The sequence below is a fragment of the Odocoileus virginianus genome, chromosome 1 (assembly GCF_023699985.2).
Source record: "Odocoileus virginianus isolate 20LAN1187 ecotype Illinois chromosome 1, Ovbor_1.2, whole genome shotgun sequence".
Taxonomy (NCBI): Eukaryota; Metazoa; Chordata; class Mammalia; order Artiodactyla; family Cervidae; genus Odocoileus; species Odocoileus virginianus.
Window position 1 is genome coordinate 35,640,552 of NC_069674.1, and position 17,331 is coordinate 35,657,882.

Genomic DNA, 17,331 nt, shown 5'->3' on the forward strand with positions numbered 1-17,331 from the left:
TTAACTCTGATGGCAGAGGGGCACTTGACACATGATCTGATAACATTTATTGAATTAATGAATGAGAGAAAGAAGGAACAGGGAAGGAAAGAGCCTAAGAGGTCAGTTAATAAGCTCTTTCAATGATCCAGACAAAAATGAAAATGGGAAGAAAGTAATATATATACAGAAACTATCTGGAGGGCAGAGTGATGCTTTTGTGGAGATTGTTAATGCTGTTTGCCAATTTTTTCTGACTCTCCCCCTCTCTAGGACGTGATAGTATGACACTTCCTGGTCCCCTTGCATTTAGCCACAAGTAGACTTGTGGCTACTGCTGGCCAATGAGTTGTGAGAGAAAGTGATGGGATGACTTCTCAGTCAGAGCATTTAATTCCCACCCTAAAAAACTCTCTGTCCTTTTCATATCATAGGCAGTATTCAAGATAGTGACAGACCTGTCAGCTGGGTACCTAAGTGACTATACTAAGCTAAGAGCCCCTGGCAAAATTTATTATGGCACTAATAATAAAGAAAAAAAAAATCTTTGTTGGGCTAGCCAGTGAGCTTAGGGGATTCTTGTTACCACAATATAACTAACCTGTGCTGACTGATACATTTGTGTTCACCTCTTTTGTCCACATTGTATTAATAAAGTAAAAAGAATATCACTTTCCTTCCCATAGCAAGATCAACCAGTCTGGTAAAAATCCATGAGACAATTGCAAAAACATTTATACTAATGTAGGTGATATGACCTCATTACATTTTAATCCCATTGATATTCCAGCATCTATTGCTTTTTGTGAAATTTCCCAGGATTTTTTTTTTGAGACTCTTTTCTTCCAGTAGGATTATCATTAATGTAATTAATTATTTCACTAAAACTATTTGTTTTCTTCTTGTTTGCTACATATGAAAGCATAAAATAATATGAATTGAATGACTTTTTGCATATCAATACAAAATAACCAAATTCAGCTCAGTTCAGTTCAGTTCAGTCACTCAGTCGTGTCCAACTCTTTGCGACCCCCATGAACCACAGAATGCCAGGCCTCCCTGTCCATCACCAACTCCCGGAGTCCACCCAAACCCATGTCCATTGAGTCGGTGATGCCATCCAACCATCTGATCCTCTGTCGTCCCCTTCTCCTGCCCTCAATCTTTCCCAACATCAGGGTCTTTTCAAATGAATCAGCTCTTCGCATCAGGTGGCCAAAGTATTGGAGTTTCAGCTTCAACATCAGTCGTTCCAATGAACACCCAAACCAAATTACCCATGCAGTATATTAGTGATCCTGCTAAAGAATTCTACTTGGAGATGGAGAGAGAAAATAAGAATGAGAAGCGTGGGCATCCCTGGTAGTCCAGTGGCTAAGACTCCGAGCTCCCAATGCAAGGGGCCCAGGTTTAATCCCTAGTCAGGGAACTAGATCCCACATGACACAACTAAAAAGATCCTGCGTATCACAACCAAGACCCAGCACAGCCAAATAAGTAGATAAATAAAAATAAATATTAAAAAAAGAATGAGAAGAATAATAATATGTGTGATTTAATATTAGGGACTTTTAAATAGTAAACATGTTGGTACACAATTAAAATCAACTGTTACTGGTTTCATTTCTATGAATCTAGAATAGAATTGCAAATCTGACAAGGGTATATCTTTGATATCTGTCTCAAAATACAAAAATAGATGTAGTTTATTAAAAGTTTTATCATTTATTATGTAGGCCAGACAAAGCTAGGATACATATGGCCCCAGAATCATGTCTGAGTATAGATTTCTTCATCTGTAAAGTGAGGGGAGACATAAGCTATTTCTTCTTTTCAAAAAATAAGCAAGAACCAATAAGGCAAGATCTATAAAGCCTTTTGGCAAACCAGAAGTTGTCATAGAGGAGCAAAATTGAATTGCCTGTTTATGGATTTTAAAGTTCAGCCTAGATAAGGAAGATTTGTGGTGATCAGAGGGAAATTAAAAAGAAGAGAACATAGTCAGATTCTTAAAAAGAAATCTCTTACAGTACAGCATAGGCTTCTAAAGGAATCAGCCACTGCATCTTTGTCACTTAACTTTTTTTAATCTGAACTGACAGACCACTGAAGAATAACTGTAGGGAATAATCCCCACACTGGCAGAGGGGATGGATTAAATCAACCATGAAAATAAGCACTGGCCCATGTGTCTATAGCCTAAAAGAAATCTGAGTGAACACAGTTCTGTGTTTAAGCCAGGCGCAGTATCCATTGAACTGCCTGTAACATCTCCTGCAAATGCCCATTTGAAGGGAAGGGCAAACATCGATGCTTTGAAAGGCAGGGTACATCTTACTTGCTCTGCTAAATTTTAAAAAATTATTTTATTTTCTAGAAATATAAAATGAGCACATGTGTTCCTTTCCCCCATATCCATGGCTTCATTTTTAGTGAGTATGGCTTCACTTCTACCCTAATAATTTTTAAATATACCCAGGAAAACCATGTTCAGTAAATGTTAGCTATAATTTTAAACCATTTGCCCTCCAGCTAAAAGGTCTAAGAAGAAGTTATCAAAGATGTAAATAATTGTTTTTCATATTTAAGGAGGAAAAATTATGGGATTGAATTTTACATGAGCACTTCTATTTCACCTAATTGCATTAAACAGATATGGTATTAAGAAGGAAAGGTGGCATAGTCAGTGATGCACTCTTAATCTCAAACCTCTTAAAAAAAAAAACAAACTAGATTATCCATGTATTGAAGAATGAGCAGAGCAGAGAGAACTGACATTCAAGGAGATTCTAATGTTTCAGCCAGATCTCTAATGTTTCAACCAAGGCTCTGCCAAACTCCACGAGAAAAGGAAACCAGTTCTTATGGGAGGGTTGGGATTCTCTGATGAATAAATCTGGTCTCCTCTGTTGAATGAACTGACTTCATATCAAGAGTGAATGTTTCCATATACACTATGATTCCCTGCAGGTTAGGGAAAAATCAATCAAGCAAAATCAAGGAACAGAATCTATCCACTGGAATTTAGTTAAAGTGCACACTCAAACCCTACAAGTTCTAATGTGATATGGTGTTACTACCTGAAGAAGACTTGAAATTCTGATGGCAACGGGCAGGAGGGGGTTATTTAAATCTTTTTTTTTTTTTTTTTCTGAAGGAAGATCTTATGTTCATGAGTTTAATATTGATGGAGCTTCATCTTCTTGGCCCATGTTCCATGCTCACTTAATGAAAGAACATCCACACCAGGTTCCTCAGAGCTAAAAATCCCTAACGCTGATGCATTTCCACTGATGGAGAGTCCTGTTAGGCCCCAGGTTGTCCTAGTTAGTAACAGAAAGGTCATTCTAGATTGTGGCTTTCCCAGACAGCTTTTGTTTTGCCTGAAATGTATAGTTTCCTTTCTCTTTTATATCACACTCTCAAATTCTTCTAAAAGCACTAATATTGTATCACTTCTATGGAATTGTGCTTTTATTTTTTCTAGACATATCTCTCTAGAGCCCTTTATGCTGCAGTCTTGACTGGGTATTATTAGAACTTCCAGACATCTATTATAGTGGGGCTCCCTTGTATTGTTTTTAGGGGAGGAGACACACTGCTTCCTGCATCCTAAATCTTCCTCTTTCTTGGTTCACCCCTTATTTTACTGAAGTATCTATTCAGCTTCCTAAGAAAAAGTAAGTCAAGGGAAGATAAATCCTCGTAAGTTCTGATGTGGGCCTTCTTCCACTCTTACTGATAACAATTTAACCAGCAATAGAACTCTTGGCTAGAGATCATTTTCTTTCAGAACTTAGAAGGCATTGCCCCACTGAATTTAGATTTTTAGGTGGTGATAGTGGTAATGAACCTACCTGTCAATGCAGGAATCACAAGAGATGCAGGTTTGATCCCTGGGTTGGGAAGATCCCCTGGAGAAGGATATGGCAACCCACTCCAGTATTCTTGCCTGGGAAATCATATGGACAGAGGAAACTGGCAGGCTACAGTCCATAATGTCACAAAGAGTTGGACACGACTGAAGCAACTTAGCATGCATGCAATGAGAAATATGATGCCTATTTGAGTTATGTCTCTTTTTAATATTTCCTTATTTGTTTATTTATTTGGGGCTGTATCAGGTGTTAGTTGCAGCATGCAGACTCCTCATCGCACTGTGCAGGCTTAATTGCTCAAGTGGGATAGGCAAGTCATGTGGGATCTTAGCTCCCCAGCCAGGGATCAAACCCACGTCCCCTGCATTGGCAGGCGAATTCTTAGCCACTGAACCACCAGGGAAGTCCCTGAGTTATGTCTCTTTGTACATGGCCTTCTATTTATCTCTTTGAAATCGTATTTAAGATTTTTAAAAATCTTTATCTTTAGTGTTCTGCAACTCCATGGGGGAAGTATCAGTATCATGGGGGCCGTTTTTCCTTTCACCTTGGTTGGCACTCAGTAGGAACCTGGGTGGACTTCCTAAGGCCTTGGAAGAGCAATTAAGAGCTCTGTGTAGTGGGGTGAGACTACAGACTTTCTGGTTTCTTCGAGGTGAGTGAGAAAAGAAGGGTGTACCTTGGGGTGTCACAGCCACATTAGAAATCCTAAGTCCTCCCTAGTTTTTTCTATTTCATAATAGGAGATCCTTTCTCTTATTTTCCTGAGAGTTTAAGCCTCACTGGGGGCTGTCCTGCAGAGAGGTGTTGAGAGGTCAGCTGGTCCAGAGAAAGGCCATGGCAAACCCCTCTGGAGATTTAGGGAACTCCTCAGCCTCCCTGCCTGCTACATTGTTGGGTGGGCACAATCCCCTCGGGATGACGCATGCCACCACTTCACCCCTTCACTTTACAGTCGGAGCTTTCCCTCACTTTTTCTATCCTCCCTATTCAGTGGGGCATCTAAAAGCTAATAATATGTCTCAGATTTAAGATACCTCAGCAAGAGTGCTCCCCAAAATATCAACAAAGGCAGTAACGAGTGGTGAATGGCTCTACTATCTAAAATAAGGTGCTAAAGAACACTTGAAAATTCCCAGTGTCTGTTTTCTTTCCAACTGATGTTTTCTGTTTATACACACACACACACACACACACACACACACACATTTGCTAATAGAACAAGTTCATTTTTCACAAAGCAATATTCTCAAAGTGATGGAGATGGATAGACAAGCTGCTCAGGTTGAAGGCCAAGGGAAGAGACTTTTCCTCCTGGATAGGCTGCCAGGAGCCCCAAGGCCAGTGGCTCCTGATCCCCTTGGGTGGGGGCTTTAGAATGCAGACTTTGTCTTACCCCCTGGAATCCACTTGTCTAACAAGCTCCCCAGGTGGTTCTGGTCCATAATTTGAGATAGAGTAGGTAAAAACACCTGACCTAAGGAAGAAGCTTGTGTGGTTCAGGCAATACATGGAAATTAGTGGGGAGATTTTCATTGGAAGAATTTCTCACTTTTTTCCCCTGATATCTTAAGAAATACTTAGATTGCTGCCTTAAATGCAAAAGAAGCAAGTGACAGGTTACAGATATGTATGGCAGTATTTAAGAGCTGATGACACTGACCACATATGAAATAGTTACACATCATAATCTTTGAGGCAGAACTGATTTTGCTTGTTTGGGGCATAGTTGCCAAAAATAAAGGCTTATTTTCCAGAACATCTCCACCTTCTGCACTTTTTCAAAATCCCAAGTTCCCAACACACTGTTTCCATCTACTTTGCAAAAACTTCTGTCTGCCAGTGCAGGCTGGGGATGCTTTTAATGAGGGTACCAGGAAGAGTTCCTGACCTGCCTCCTTGCTTCAGCTACCTTAGATGTTATTACTTGGGGGGTTGCTGGGAAGGAAGATGTCCAGTTTTACCAACTTAAATTCTTCTGGATGGGTTGTTCTAGATTTCACTTTTTTTCTTCTTCTAGGGATTTTTCTAGGCAAGAAAAATGGACAGTAAATACAGAATTAGGGAAGCAAAGGCTCCATATATCAGGGAGCACAGATTTCCTTTCCAGTGGCCCATGAGCCCACTGATTTGTAAGACTGGGGCCAATCTGGGAATCACTGTCCCCAGTTAAGGAAGAAAGCCATTTGGAGAACTCTTAGCTGCCACCTGACAATACTCTAGAGACAACACATCACAGAGTTCCATGGACAACATAAGATGATGCCCTAGTCAGTTACTTTCCTTAAAATGCCACCAAGCTTCGCACAGTGTTGCTGCCGCCCAGGGTCTAAGTGTAGAGGAAGCATTCTTCCACCATCAAAGCAAACTTGTGCCACGAATCAAGTGTACTGTGGCCCTTCCCCACCTCCTGTCCACATATACCCCTCAGCCCCTTTTCCTTGGTTCCATGTCGCTGTTCTTATAATAACTCATGGCTCACACTCAGATTAGCACCTTTATTCTCACAATGCACATTTACATTTTAAACATGTTTTGCCTACAGCAGGACAGCAGTTCAACTATCCACACTCTCCCAGGAGCTGAGCAATGCATCCCTGAACCAGTGCCTTCAATGAGCCTCTGTAAACAGAGGGCCTGTGCCACCTCTTCTCAAGAGCGGTGCCGTGGAGGGCCTCCCTCTATGAGGAACAGTTATCTTTGTTCCAGTCCTCGGGGGAGAGAGGTTACCCCTGATGCTGTTATGTTAAGAGGCTTTGGGAAGCGGCAGACTTAAGACTGACTCGTCCATAGCACCTGGCACCTGAACTCAGGCAGGTCATTTAAACTTTCTGAGCCGAGGTTCCACAGTTTTAACATGGCAGTGATATCATCTATGCATAAGGTTGTCCTGAAAAGTTAACTTATCCATATGAAATGAAAGTGCTTTTCAAGCTAGGAAGCTCTGTCTTATTTTGAACCCCAATAGCCATCACTGTTCTCCACCAGCTCAGAGTCTAGCTTCGACAGCATTTCTAGAGGGGTGTCTTGGGTGCGCCCAGGACTGAATTCACGGTCCATGTTGAGAGCGATCCATTTTTCCCACTGCCAGCCTGTGCCTCTCCATCTTCAGTGGACCCAGAGCTTCCCTCCCAAGGCTGCGGGGCATCCTGCAGCCTTGCCCGGATCTCTCCCTCTGCTCTGCCAGGCATAGCCCTAGGGACTACACAGCCACACGGAGCAGAGAAGGATTGTTCTCCTCCCCTGTGCGGTCCCAGGGCAATGTGGCCTGGTCATGTGCTAAGTCGCTGCCGTCGTGTGCAACTCCTTGTGACCCCATGGACTGTAGCCTACCAGGCTCTGCTGTCCGTGGGGCTTCTCCGGGGCAAGAACACTGGAGCGAGTTGCCATGTCCTCCTCCCAGAGATCTTCCCAGCCCAGGGATCGAATCCGCATCTCTTGTGTGTCCTGCATTGACAGGCGGGGTCTTTACCACTAGCACCATCTAGGAACCTCTTGCTTGGTCTCCAGGGTATATATATATATGGAGAAATAGCTATTTATTATTACTGTTGTTATTGTTGTAGTAGAGGTAGAATAAACATAGCATAAAATTTGCCACTTTAACCATCTTAAAATGTACGATTCAGTAGCATTAAACACATTCACCATGTTGTCTAGCACTCACTGCTATCTCATTCTAGAACTTTTTCATCACCCCCAGCCAGAACCCCATCTCCAGGAGAAGTCACCCTCCAGTCCTCCCCCTCCTCAACCCCCGGCAACCACTAACCTGCTTTCTGCCTCTGTGGATTCGCCTATTCTGCACATTCCATATACATGCAACTATAGAGTATATGGTCCTTGGCATCTGGCTTCTTGCCCTCAGCAAGTTCCTCTGTTCTTTCTTCCCATAGGACTAGGCTTGCACCAGGGGACCGTACTCAGAATGGGCTTGAACAGCCATTCATTCGGTTCAGTTCAGTTCAGTCGCTCAGTCATGTCCGACTCTTTGCGACCCCATGAACTGCAGCACGCCAGGCCTCCCTGTCCATCACCAACTCCCTGAGTTTATCCAAACTCATGTCCATCAAGTTTGTGAAGCCATCAAACCATCTCATCCTCTGTCGTCCCCTTCTCCTCCCACCTTCAATCTCTCCCAACATCAGGGTCTTTTCAAATGAGTCAGCTCTTCACATCAGGTGGCCAAAGTATTGGAGTTTCAGCTTCAACATCAGTTCTTCCAATGAACACCCAGAACCAATTCCCCTTAGGATGGACTGGTTGGATCTCATTGCAATCCAAGGGACTCTCAAGAGTCTTCTCCAACACCACAGTTCAGTTCAGTTCAGTCGCTCAGTCATGTCCAACTCTTTGCGACCCCATGAATCACAGCACACCAGGCCTCCCTGTCCATCACCAACTCCCGGAGTTTACTCAATCTCATGTCCATCGAGTCAGTGATGCAATCCAGCCATCTCATCCTCTGTCGTCCCCTTCTCCTCCTGCCTTCAATCTCTCCCAACATCATGGTCTTTTCAAACGAATCATTTCTTTGCATCATGTGGCCTAAGTATTGGACTTTCAGCTTCAACATCAGTCCTTCCAATGAACACCCAGAACCGATTCCCCTTAGGATGGACTAGTTGGATCTCCTTGCAGTCCAAGGGACTCTCAAGAGTCTTCTCCAACACCACAGTTCAAAAGCATCAATTTTTCGGTGCCCAGCCCTCTTTACAGTCCAACTCTCACATCCATACATGACCACTGGAGAAACCATAGCCTTGACTAGACAGACCTTTGTTGGCAAAGTAATGTCTCTGCTTTATAATGTGCTGTCTAGGTTGGTCATAACTTTCCTTCCAAGGAGTAAGCATCTTTTAATTTCATGACTGCAATCACTACCTGCCGTGATTTTGGAGCCCAAGAAAATAAAGTCAGCGACTGTTTCCACTGTTTCCCCATCTATTTGCCATGAAGTGATGGGACCAGATGCCATGATCTTAGTTTTCTGAATGTTGACCTTTAAGCCAATTTTTTCACTCTCCTCTGTCACTTTCATCAAGAGGCTCTTTAGTTCTTCCTCCCTTTCTGCCATAAGGGTGGTGTCATCTGTGTATCTGAGGTTATTGATATTTTTCCCAGCAATCTTGTTTCCAGCTTATGCTTCTTCCAGCCCAACGTTTCTCATGATGTACTCTGCATATAAGTTAAATAAGCAGGGTGACACTATACAGCCTTGATGTGCTCCTTTTCCTATTTGGAACCAGTCTGTTGTTCCATGTCCAGTTCTAACTGTTTCTTCCTGACCTTTATAGAAGTTTCTCAAGAGGCAGGTCAGGTGGTCTGGTATTCCCATCTCTTTCAGTATTTTCCACAGTTCAGTGTGATCCACACAGTCAAAGGCTTTGGCATAGTCAATAAAGCAGAAATAGATGTTTTTCTGGAACTCTCTTGCTTTTTCGAACAGCAATTACTATCATGCTTTTGCAGGATTCCTGGTCTCTTGCAGGAGATAAATCCTTCCTGCTGCCTTCCTCCTTAGCACTGGTCCTCTCACCTCTGAAAACATATTGCTGTGAGGTGACTCAGGTCCCAGCCAGGCTGGGAGCTTGTAATCCTTCCCAGCAGATTCTCAAACCCAAGCCTCCAGTTTGCCAACAATGCCCAAAGATCCCTTAACTTGATAGTCTCAGAAAATGCTCACACTGATTCCCCAACTAGAATGATTATAATAGTCTGAGTTGCACTTTTTGTTAACAAAGGTGAGCGTGTTGCTAAGAATCACACAACCTTTAGCGTTTGAATCCCATTCCACTTTCATTGAATCCCAAGGTGTTTGAGTACCCTGCAAAGTACAAGAGGCATTTGTATTTCTCCTGAATCACTCATGGACATACTCATTGGCAGAATTTCCTTTCCATTTCCCTGCCTCAGAAGTAATTGTAAGTAAAGCCCATCCAGGATAGTTCTGTTGCCTCTGTGGTGTAGCTTTTTTATGTACGTGGTTTCCTGAGAACATCTTTATCAAAGATCCTAAAGAAGACATTTTTTTTCTAATTTACAGTTGATACATAGAAACTGAACAAATGGAGAGATGCAAGCTTCTAGACTTCTTTGTCTTATTAAATTATTTATTTGGGAAGTTCTGGCCCACTGGTCTTGTCTTACTGCTTTCTTCTCTCTAGAAAAGTCAAAATTTGATAGATTTTTTTTTTTTATCTGCACCACCAGGCTTTCAGGATCTTAGCTCCCCAACCAGGGATTGAACCCACACCCTTGGCAGTGAGAGGGCAGAGTTCTAACCACTGGACCACCAGGGGGTTTCTTGATGGAATTTTGTTTTGTGTTTTGTTTTCAAAATTGTAAGTTTTTAAAATTTAAAATGCCCTAATATAAATTATTATGCATCTCTTTAAGTTCTTCCATGTCTACTGTTACTGTAGTTAAATTTTACATTTAACTTTGGCCCATGGTGTATATAGTAACCAGACATAGAGGAAATAATCATTAAAGGACATAAATATCAGGGAAGAAAGTAAAATCTTTAAATTGCTATGCATAGAACCAAAGTATAGAATCACCCAACAATCATCATTTTATCTGCAAAATTCTCTTTATTTTCCTAACTTATGTCTGTACCTGTGTGCTTTACACAATGAGCCATTTAGAGGCTCCATATTTTAGTATTTCTTTGCTTTTTTTTTTTCATATCATTGTGTATGTGCCTTTGGCATTTTTGAAACCAGAATTACATTCTTGGACAGCCCCCTTGTGCTTTCCTTTGCATCCAGTACATACCTGAACATAGTTTACTGTCCATCATTCCTGGCTTGCAGATGCCAAATTAGTTGATGTAACTCAAAGAGGTTTAGTTTAGGTTAATGCCTTTCCAGGGGGGGATGCAGGTTCCAGGAAAGAAATAGCCGAGCAATGTGAACTCACCAAGATCAAGAAGCAAAGACACATTTGGGACCCACGTCTCATTAGTAAGTTAGGGTCTGCTGCACCTACCTGTCTGCCAATATCTATCTGCCAATATTTCCCAGTCTTTCCTGTTTTCAAACACTGATTTAGATAAATGATTTTCTAACCAAAATGAAACAGTATGGTATTTAAGTCAACCATGAAAATAAGCACCGACATATATGCCCCCTACTCTGAAAGAAATCAGGACAGGCTTGATTTGAATCTGGCAAGAGGCCAGATTCAATCAGGTTTCCAACGTCTCTAACTCCACAAAAGGAGAGATCTAGCCCCCTCCGGATTACAGAAGATCCCAGGGGTCATAACTGAGCTGGGCTCCCTGGTCTTCAATAAAATGTGGCTTTGTACAATAGGAGCAAGGAGAGGGGGAAATGGCAAAATCAGATCATTATTTTAAAGTTCTTATAAATGGGTATTTTTTTTTAATATGGACTTTAGTTTTTAGAGCAGTTTTAGATTCAGGGCAAAATTGAGCAGAAAATTCAGAGTTCCCCTTGACTGGGTATTTTCCAGCCCTCTCTCTCACATGTTATCTCTACCGGTAGAGTCCAGAGTACTCTGCATTTACATCACAGGCAGGACACACACTGGTCTGAGTGTTTGAACAGACCTAGAGTAACTCACTGACCCAGGGGGACATTTTTCATCCCCACCAGTCCAACATGGAAGCTCTCCATGTACCTGAGAGGAAAAAAAAAATGGTATTTGGTGCCCCTGAGAAACAGCAAACTATCATTTCATCAGCATAGCTATGCCTTGCTTTAAACAAACCTGATTATATTTAAAATCTGACTTATACCAGAGGTGAATTGGGAATGATCCATGTTTCCACCACTTTCAAAGTCAGGCTTCCACCACTCTAAGGTCTAAAATCATCAAAGCTTCTGTTCCAGGCAGTTCATTCTCCACATTGTCCTTTAGAAACATCACCTAAGTCATGCTGTCATCTGGGTGTCCTCCTGCCTGGAATATCCTCCCTTCCAGGTGCAGAACTCACTCTCTTGAGCCCTCTCTGCCCTCATTCCACATCCTCCATGAACACTGCCTTAGCCTCTCTAGCCCACAAAGGAACCACTCTCATTCTCCTGGCCCTTTTGGTCAATACTCACACTGTTGACCATTTAGAAAACCAATTGATTTATATCAAGCACTTACCATTAGCAGGATTATAACAGGCACCCCAAGCCCCTGTAAGTTCCTCTTACCTCCACAAATCCACTATAAACTGCTTAAAGGCAGGACTATGTCCCCTTGTTAAATCCTACCTATTATCAGAACAGCACTGGTACCTAGTTGGTGTTTACATTTTACAAAATGATTCTTAACTTTACAAAAATAGTCACTGGTTGACTTCTTTACAGAGAAATTTCTTCAGATGTGCTCAACATAGGGTTCCATGTACATATATTTTTCAAGACCATCATTTTCATATGAAGGTGGGTATATGATATCACTTTATAGAGCCACTATATATTTTTTAAGAAGCATTTTTTTTAAATTGGGACTAGTATAATGTCACAAACAGTAGTTACTACCTTTGGGAATCTTGATGAATTCTAAGTGGGGGAGGAATGGAATAGCATAGAAGCCAAGGCCTATGGTTTCCTTACATTTATTTGTAGGCTATGGGAAAGCTTTTAAACTGATATTCAGGCAAAGAAGAAAGTGAATTTGTGCAATAATTTTCTCTAGACCATTCTTCAGCCAAACTGATTTCCTGCTGGAGAAATTGTTCAGGGCTAGATGGTCATATGAAAACAAAGTTAGTGAGCTCAATGTTAAGACAGTTTATCCTACCAACTCTTTCTTTTCACAGAATAAGAAAATCTGGAAAGATGATTTCTTTCTCTTAGTTCCTGTCCTGTTCTTGAGGTCCCAATGTGACTAGTCACCACAGTTCACAGCTGACTATACCCCTTCTGGTCTGGGGGGCTCCGTGGGGCTCCCAAAGTGGCTCAATGGTAAAGAATCTGCCTGCCAATGCAGGAGACACAGTAGACCCGACTTCAGTCCCTGGGTCAGGAAGATCCCCTGGAGAAGGAAACGGCAACCCACTCTAGGATTCTTGCCTGGGAAATCCCATGGACAGAAAGGCCTGGCAGGCCACAGTCCATGGGGCTGCAAAAAGTCAGACATGACGAAGTGACTAAACACACATGCATGTCTTTCTAACGAGCAGGCAAAAAGTTCAGACTGAGACTTTTGATTCTGCAAAACTGAGATGCATGTACTATCTTTAAAAAAAAAAAAATTGTAGAAACAAAACTCACATATCTAAGCAAGTTGGCAGAGGTCGGATGCAAGTGGAAATTACACCATGAGTGGCACTGATGATGAAAAGGAGATTGCACACACTTTAGCCTTCTGTGCTTAACTCCACTCGAGCATTTGCCAATAAGATTTAAATGAGATGACCTTTAAAAATCTAAATCAGACCTTGAAAGTCTAACTGTATTTCCCAAGCAGGATGGAAAGGAAGCGAGGGAGAAATTACTTAAAAATTGCCTCTGTTCCTAGTCCATCCCCTTGGTTTTGCACCTGCTCTATCCCTTAGAATGTAATGCCTGGTGTGTTACACTCTGGTCCTCCCTAAATTTTAAAATTTCCCCAAGAACTGACTCTCCTCCCAGTGCCCCACAACCCTCTAAGACATCAAGGAGTTGCCTGGCATGAGGGTTAACATTTTCAAAAGGAGAGCCTTCTCAGCTCGCAGGGGACCGGCTGTCAAATCCACGGCCAGCGGTGTGGTGGTGTATTTTCAACTCTACGTGTATGTTTCAGGTTCACGTGTTTGTTTCAACTCCACGTGTGCGTTTCAACTCTACGTTCGCTCTCTCTCCTCGCAGCTACCTCATCCCTGAACTCCCAGCTCCAGCAGCTCCAGCAGCTTCAGCAACTCCAGCAGCAGCAGCCGCCACCGCCCCCGGCCCCGCCGGGCAGCCAGCACCCGCAGCCCGCCCCGCAGGCGCCCCCGCAGCCCCAGCAGCAGCCGCCCCAACCCGCCCCGCAGTCCCAGCAGCCGCCGCCCGCCTCCCAGCCACTGCCGGCTCCGCCCGCGCAGCCCCCGCAGCCTCCAGCCCACCCTCACCCCCAGAGCCAGAACCAACCGTCTCCGACTCAGCAGAGCGCCAGCCCCCCTCAGAAAGCCAGCCAGTCTCCGGGACACGGCCTCCCATCGCCGCTCACGCCACCCAATCCTCTGCAGGTACGCCCCCCACCTCGCCCCCCGCCCCGGCCACGCACAGGGGACCCGGCCGCCGGGTGGCGCGCCCTCCCTGGAGGCAGAGGGCCCGCCAGACTTAGCATCCACTTGAGCAGCGTCTAATTCAAATTGATCTCTCAGACGGAGGGAAGAGGGAGCAGATAGCAGGCAACTGGGGATGCATGTAAACGAAACAAATAGAAACCCATTGATGTTGCCTCCGAAGGATAAATGTTATCTGTTTCCTCCGGTGAGAGGCCGGCACTGTAAGTGCACTTGTAGCCTGTAATAACTCCACTTTATGATACTTTTTGAAGGCAGCAAAGATAGCATCCAATTAAAATTATTACTAGCAGAGTTTTGTAGCCCCGTGGAGAACTACATCTCCTGTCCATGAGGCATGGTGGTTATTTCTCTATATTATGAATACAGTAGTGTCTTACCTTAAGTACTTCGGTGCTCTTTTGTTTCTATTTTCCCAAAGATTCTCTGGGGTTAGGAGGATAAAGAAATTTAGCCCCAGTCTTATGTCCCAGATTCCAACCATTACTCCATGGACTAACAAGTGCTCTAAATTCACACCAAAACCCTCAACAAATATGCATATTTATAAAATAATAAAGCTTCTCTATATGTACTTTATTGCTGTGAAGCTGAGGGCATCCAAAATAGAATTTCAGGCTAATCATGAAAGCTCATCTTTATCTGCAATCATTGAAGAGCAATGAACAGGAGCATTCAGGAATATATAACTGTGATGGTTCAGAAACTCATTCTTCACTTAGATGCCTTTAAAATAAACTAGCTTCAAAAGATAACGACTCTGACGTTAACACATCAGATCCAGAAAGTAAAAGCTCGGTTTGGGACTTAAAAAAAATAAGGATTTTTTTTTTCCCAATGAGATTTCGGATGGTTTAGTACATGTGTAGTGTAGTGACAAATTCCCACAGAGTGGAAGGCCTATACTCACTTTAAACACCAACTCACCTCCCTCCTTGAGAGTCCTTGACTCACAGTCAGTCAGTCTAGCCTAGCCCTTCCGGAGGACCACAAAAGTGATGTTATCCTTAGGTCCTAAATAGCTAAACATGGAGAATCAAAATAGATTGGCCCACAGACAGAAAGGCGAGTAGGTTAGAGACTTAGTATTTTAGAACTGATTTAGTTTGTTGTCCTGTATCTTTGTTTCTATGAACTTGGTTTCTCAGTGGTGGCTCAGAGTTTTCTTGGAAATGGAAACATTTGGGCGAGATAAGTAATTGTGTCTTCCTTGGCACTTGGGTCATGGCTACCTGGCGATTTGAACATTTTCCCCAGTTGAGTTTGAAGATGTATTTTTAAAATATTACAAGTATGAAACAACATAATACCTTTGACCTAAGTTAGATTGAAATGAATACAAGCTAAAAAAGTCTTGATTGTACACTTGATATCTATGGGATGTCATAGATATCTAAGTAGATATAATCAGATTTACCAGATGCATGACTAGAGCATATTTTCAACATTTGTAATTCAACAATGGTTATTCCAAAGAATGGGTTTAATGTATTTTTAAAGAGCAGTTAAACTTAGATATACCTCAGCACCAAGTGATTAAATGCTTCCTTGATCTAAACCATCTAAGTAGGTGAATTACCAAAGAAACCATGTGTCCTCCTCTGAGGGATGAGATTACTAAGCCCTGCCCCCAGTTGTTCAACTTAATCCAGTATTCTATAGAGTTGAGTGAAAGCTTTGAGTTCTGTGGACGTCAGTCTTCTCAGAACACTGTCAACATTGTATAAATCTCTATCAGCCAGTTAAAAACAAGTGTAGACAACCCACCTGAATGACTGTTGACAGGGCTTTAGAAGAGGTGACCCCTCAGTCTTGTGGAAACTAATTCTGTGAGGAGAATTTCCAGACGTTCTCCTAAAGGTTTCCCATAGAAATCTGGGAGGTATTTCATTTTGTGTTTTTGCAACAAATGAAGGCTCAAAATCACATTTATTTCTTTGTCACCCTGAGAGATTATTCTAGTTTTTCACTGTTGAAGTTTTAACTTATAAGCTTACTAAGTACATTGATAATACTCTATCTTCTTATGTGGATCTAATGAATCACCACTGAAGGGGTGATTTGGTGAAATTTTAAAGATATTATTGACTAGATAGAGAACTAATTTTGAAAAGTCCACAACTGTAGGAATAAAAGGATTTTTTCCTTTCACTATAGGCATGTGTAAAGGAAATGAAGAATTCTGTGGTTTTGAAATAGTATATTTTTTCTACATTAGCTGAAGTGTTTTTGAGTTTGTTGAACATGTAATGTTTGAACTTTTGAAAAAGAAAAATATTTAAGAGCATATGAAAGATATTTAACCCTCAAAGGTAATGATCTTTACAAATTAGAATAAAATATTTTTGTTTGAAGGTTATTAAGAGAATAATGATCAACTAAGTTCATATATGACAGCTTAAATTTTTTTTACAATAATCTACTTCCATGTGGGCTTTGTCTTTTTACATTGTTCAAAATCTGTCAGAGAGATATTGGTTTAAATTATGCAACCTAGGTTGTTAGAAAGGATAATAATCATTTCTAAAACTGTACAGATACTGTCATATCTTCAGAAAAAAATAATAAATGAAAGTAGCTTATGTAGGTATATTTGGTGAGGTTTTTCCTTGAGATGAAAAAATAATAGTAGTGGGGACAGGTAGTAACATTCTAGACTAAAGTTCTCCAAATAGTTCTGGTCAGGTTTTTGTCTAATACTGAATTTTTTTTTTCATTCTTTTACTCAATTCCATGAAATGAATTGCATATACAAAACCAGGTTGTTGTTTTAAGACAGATAAGAGTCTAAAGTATTGTCACCTCAGAGAACTAATTTTGATGGCTTAGAGTTATAAGGGGCTGGTGGTCCAGCATAGATATCAGAAGCTGGCCCCTGGAAGCCTGTGTTTAAACTCTTCATGGGATTTAAGGTCTGCTCACCCAATTTCATTCTCAAGAGGGAGAAGTTCTGAACAGGATTATAAGTGCAAAGATTTAGGGGCCAGGCAGTCAGTATAAATAAGTAAAGCAGACTTATATTCAATATAAGGGCTTCCCTTGTGGCTGAGTTGGTAAAGAATCCCCCTGCAATGTGGGAGACCTGGGTTTGATCCCTGGGTTGGGAAGATCTCCTGGAGAAGGGAAAGGCTACCCGCTCCAGTATTCTGGGCTGGAGAATTCCATGGGCTGTATAGTCCATGGGATCACAAAGATATCAGAGGATATCCACAAAGATGGATATCAGAAGCTGGCCCCTGGAAG

The 17,331-nt window shown here is 42.0% G+C and overlaps 1 protein-coding gene across 3 annotated transcripts in view; it reads left to right on the top strand.

The window, feature by feature from the left end:
* The window catches only part of POU6F2 (POU class 6 homeobox 2), a 387,868-nt gene that overhangs the window by 249,157 nt on the left and 121,380 nt on the right, over positions 1 to 17,331 (top strand). For all 3 annotated transcript variants that reach the window (XM_070466661.1, XM_070466666.1, XM_070466672.1), the window contains exon 4: positions 13,670 to 14,028. In XM_070466661.1, coding sequence (XP_070322762.1) covers positions 13,670 to 14,028 — 359 coding nt within the window. The remainder of the gene's footprint in view (positions 1 to 13,669; positions 14,029 to 17,331) is intronic.